At 50.0% G+C, this 5,144-nt stretch overlaps 1 protein-coding gene across 1 annotated transcript in view; it reads right to left on the reverse strand.

Annotated features, from left to right (window-relative positions):
• Positions 1-353: 353 nt before the first annotated feature.
• The window catches only part of AGRN (agrin), a 77,116-nt gene continuing 72,325 nt past the window's right edge, over positions 354-5,144 (reverse strand). Inside the window, exons 30-32 of the mRNA XM_056508452.1 lie at positions 4,711-4,811; positions 3,790-3,893; positions 354-2,487 (exon numbers count right to left, since the gene is read on the reverse strand). Of these exons, the coding sequence (XP_056364427.1) occupies positions 2,330-2,487; positions 3,790-3,893; positions 4,711-4,811 (363 nt within the window). The 3' untranslated portion in view covers positions 354-2,329. The remainder of the gene's footprint in view (positions 2,488-3,789; positions 3,894-4,710; positions 4,812-5,144) is intronic.

Below are 5,144 nucleotides of genomic sequence, written 5' to 3' on the forward strand. Positions count from 1 at the left end.
CCAGGAACTCCTGGATCTTCTTGGGAATGGGAACAGGGACTGGAGCTTGTTCCCTGACAGGATCTGGGATAAAACCTCATTTCCAGTGGTGCCAGAACCTCTGGATGTGCTGAGGGGTGAAGAACCAGAGCAGAACCTGCTGCCCCGACAGCATCTGGGACAAAATCTGGAAATATTTTTATCAAACCTGGAAATATTTGTACGAAGCCTGGAAATAAAAGCAAGGAATTTTTGGGAAAACTGAATTTAGCAGACACTCTGCTTCACCCCCTGTACCCAGCAAACAGCACCAACAATAAATCAGAATTTTCCTTTATTCCAGGAGAAATAAAAGAAGCACCAGGCCCCTTAAAACCTCGTGAATCGTTTCCAAACTTTATTTCTGGGTGATTTGAAGAAAAACATGGGTTAGTAATGGTTACATCACTCTGCTCCCCTGCTGTGCATCAGTCCCAAAGTCAGGAATTCACCCTCTCCAAAGGGGTTGGAATTTAAAAAAAAGAAAAAAAAAAAATCAAATCCAGAAAATAAACAACTTCAGTATTTTTTTTCTTTTTTTTTTTTGTGTGGTTTTTTTCATGTTTTGTGCAAATAAAATAAAAATAAAGCCCAAGGTGCTGCTGGAAATTCCAAATCTCCCCCACGAGGACACAAGATCCTGGTTTAAGGCATTAATGAGTTTTTAGATTTATTTTTGTTCAGTTGTTGGAGATTTTTTTATTTTTTTTTTCCCAGCTGGGAATCCCAGAATTTCCCTTCCTCCCATCCCAGCCCAGCATTTCCCACCAGAAAATCCCAATTTGGACTCCCCCAAAAATGGGAATTTTGGCACCTCCAGCCACACAGGGAATATTTATGGATTTTCCACAGGAATGGCACAGCTTGGGAATTATTATTTTTTAAAAATAAAATAAATGAAATAAAAGCAGATCTGAGTGGTTTTTCCATAGATTTTCCCCTCTTGGTTCCACCTTTGTTTAGAGCTCACCCTGAGAGGAGAAATTTGATTTTTCTGGCTCAAAAGTTGGTGCCAAAAATCCCCATTTTAAAGGAGGCACTGCAAGGTAGGACAGAAATTTAAGGGAATAAAAGTCAAATTCTGCCAAATTATTTAAATTCCCTCCAGAAACTTTACAACTGGCCCCAAATTTTTTTTTTTTCCTTTTGGGGAAAAAAAAAATGCTTCAAATTCTCCCCAAAAACTTCAGAACTGGCCCCAAAATTTTTCCTTTCTGGGGAAAAAAAAAAAAGCTTCAAATTCTCCCCAAAAACTTTGGAACTGGCCCCAAAATTTTTTCCTTTCTGGTAAAAAATTGCTTTAAATTCCCCCCAAACTCCCCATTCCCATTGGAATTCCCATTCCTGCTGGGCTGGCAGCATCCAGAGGAGCGTGGAAGACCCAAAAACTCCAAGTTCAAGGTAAAAAAAAAAAAATTCCAAATTTTTTTTTGTGGGAGAGGCTCCAGCACCAGCTCTGCATTCCCAGACTGGGAATCTCTGCAGGGAAACATCCCAAAAAAATCTCAGAGGAGGGAAAAGGGAATTTCCTTGTGGAGGAGGGAGAGAATTCCAGCTCAGGAGGGGTCAGGGGACATCTGGATGAACACAAATTTGGGGATGAGGTTTCACAGCTGCTCCAAGAGGAAAAAAAGGAGGAGAAGAGCTGGAAAAATCCCAAAAGAAATTTTTTTTCCTCCTCTCCATCATCTCTGAGTCCAGCAAAGAGCCCCAGGTCCCTTCCAGTGTGGGGATCCCTGATTTGAGCAGAGCTCCAAGGAGAAAAGCACTTTTTTGTTTAATTTTTTTTTTTTTTTGTTATTTTCTTTTTTGGGTTTTTTTTTTTTTTTTTTTTTTTTTTTGACATCCTTACACACATAAATTACAGTGAGAGGGAAGAAGGGGCAGCAGGAATTCAGGTGGAATTCAGAAGGTTTGGAAGAGCCTGAGGTGGAAATTCCCACCCTGGGAATCCGTGGAGGCCTCGCCAGCACCAGCAGCGTTTTTTCCCCCCACAGGGGTTGTTTTTTTTTTTGGGAACCCCTTCCACCCCCCAAAAAAAATAAAATAAAACACCAGGGGAAAAAAAATGGGGGGAGGAGTGTGGATAACAACCCCAAAACCAAGAAGCTTCAAGTATGAAGATGGATGCTGCAGAGGGAGAGTTTCTCGTGTCGCTCCTCGAGGTTTGCTCCCCAAAGCAAAAAACAAAAACCAACCAAAAATAAAACGGGTTTCCTGCCCTCCCTGTCCCCCCCAAAAATATAAAAAGCAATAAGTTTACAAAAATAGAAAATAATTACAGCAGTAGGCGGGAGGGGGCGGGCAGGGGCTATTTGGAGGAGCAGTGCAAAATCCGGGGCTGGTTCAGCGCGTCCTCGGCCAGGTGCAGCTCGCGCCGGTCCACGCGCACGTCCCGCATGCAGCCCACGAAGCCCGTGCTGAACGCCTTGGGGAGCCGGGGGGGGACACTGGGCTTGTCCAGACCACCTGGGGACAGAGCAGGGGACAGCAGGGACACATCAGGGACAGAGCAGGGACAGCTCAGGGACAGACAGGCTGACCCCAGCACGTCCCGCATGCAGCCCACGAACCCTGTGCTGAACGCCTTGGGGAGCCGGGGGGGGACACTGGGCTTGTCCAGACCACCTGGGGACAGAGCAGGGGACAGCTCAGGGACAGAGCAGGGACAGGGGATGGCACTGGGACAGCTCAGGGACAGCTCAGGGACAGACAGACAGCCTGGCCCCAGCACGTCCCGCATGCAGCCCACGAAGCCCGTGCTGAACGCCTTGGGCAGCCGGGGGGGGGACACTGGGCTTGTCCAGCCCGCCTGGGGATGGGACAGGGGGTCAGGGGATGGCACTGGGGACAGGGGATGGGACAGGGGATGGCACAGGGGACAGCATCCTTGGAATGGAACAGGGTCAGCTCAAGAGACAGGGGATGGCACAGGGGACAGGGGCAGACAGAGTGGGAATAGCAGTGTCACTGTCACTGTCACACAGCCTGGCCAGCACTGTCACTGTCACTGTCACTGTCCCTGTCCCTGTCACACAGCCTGGCCCAGCACTGTCACTGTCACTGTCACTGTCACTATCACTGTCACTCAGCCTGGCCCTTTCACACAGCCTGGCCAGCACTGTCACTGTCACTGTCATTGTCACTGTCACACAGCCTGGCCAGCACTGTCACTGTCACTGTCCCTGTCCCTGTCCCTGTCACTGTCCCTGGCCCCTCACTGTCACAGTCACTGTCACACAGCCTGGCCCTTTCACACAGCCTGGCCGCACTGTCCCTGTCCCTGTCCCTGTCCCTGTCACAGTCACTGTCACACAGCCTGGCCAGCACTGTCCCTGTCACTGTCACTGTCACTCAGCATGGCCGAGCACTGTCACTGTCACTGTCACTGTCACTGTCACTGTCACTGTCACACAGCCTGGCCAGCTGTCACTGTCACAGACACTGTCACTGTCACTGTCACTGTCCCTGTCACACAGCCTGGCCAGCACTGTCACTGTGCCTCTCCCTGTCCCTGTCACTGTCACTGTCACAGTCACAGTCACAGTCACAGTCACAGTCACAGTCACACAGCCTGTTCAGCACTGTCACTGTCTCTGTCCCTGTCCCTGTCACACAGCCTGGCCCAGCACTGTCCCTGTCCCTGTCCCTGTCCCTGTCCCTGTCCCTGTCCCCGTCCCTGTCCCTGTCCCTGTCCCTCCCCTGTCCCCATCCCTGCCCCTGTCCCTGTCCCCGTCCCTGTCCCTCCCCCTGCCACCCCTCCAGACTCACCCAGCCACAGCGCCCCGTCCGTGTCCAGCTGGGTGGCCCCGAGGGGGGAGGAGCCGGCGATGGGAGCCTCGTTCCCCACCTGGAGGGATCCTTCCCTCTGCACCCTGCAGGGAGGGAACGGGGCTGAGGAGCAGCCTCAGGGACAGCCAGAGGCCCCCACCAAAAAAAATCCCACTGAAAATGGCCTTGGGAACGCGAAAATCTGCACTGAAACACCCAAAATCTGCACGAAATACCCCAAATCTGCACTGAAACACCCCAAATCTGCACTGAAACACCCCAAATCTGCACTGAAACACCCAAAATCTGCACTGAAACACCCCAAATCTGCACAAAACACCAAAATCTTCCTTCACTGAAACACCCCAAATCTGCACTGAAACACCCCAAATCTGCACTGAAACACCCCAAATCTGCACAAAACACCCCAAACCTTCACTGAAACACCCCAAAATCTACACAAAACACCCCAAATCTGCACTGAAACACCCCAAATCTGCACAAAACACCCCAAAATCTGCACAAAACACCCCAAAATCTGCACAAAACACCCCATATCTACAGTGAGACACCCCAAATCTACACAAAACACCCCAAACCTTCACTGAAACACCCCAAATCTGCACTGAAACACCCCAAAATCTACACAAAACACCCCAAACCTTCACTGAAACACCCCAAATCTGCACAAAACACCTAAAAATCTTCCTTCACTGAAACACCCCAAAATCTGCACTGAAACACCCAAAATCTACACAAAACACCCAAAACCTTCACTGAAACACCCCAAATCTCTCCAAACCCGACTCCAAAACCATGAAAACGAGTGGGACGGAGGGTGAACCCAACTCCAAACCGCTTTACAACCCCCCAAACCAACCCCCTGAATGAATTAAATTAAATTAATTTCCTCCCCCTCACCTGGAGGCGCGGATGCGCACCCAGCGGTTGTTGCTGACGCGCACAGGGCGCGCAGGGTGAACCCAACTCCAAACAGCTTTAAACCCCCCCAAACCAACCCCCTAAATCAATTAAATTAAATTAATTTTCATTCCCCGCTGACCTGGAGGCGCGGATGCGCACCCAGCGGTTGTTGCTGACGTGCACAGGGTGAACCCAACTCCAAACCGCTTTAACCCCCCCAAACCAACCCCCTGAATTAATGAAATTAAATTAATTTTTATTCCCGCTGACCTGGAGGCGCGGATGCGCACCCAGCGGTTGTTGCTGACGCGCACAGGGAGCGCAGGGTGAACCCAACTCCAAACTGCTTTACAACCCCCTGAATGAATTAAATTAAAATTAATTTCCTCCCCCTCACCTGGAGCGCGGATGCGCACCCAGCGGTTGTTGCT

This window comes from Oenanthe melanoleuca, chromosome 21, assembly GCF_029582105.1.
Source record: "Oenanthe melanoleuca isolate GR-GAL-2019-014 chromosome 21, OMel1.0, whole genome shotgun sequence".
Taxonomy (NCBI): Eukaryota; Metazoa; Chordata; class Aves; order Passeriformes; family Muscicapidae; genus Oenanthe; species Oenanthe melanoleuca.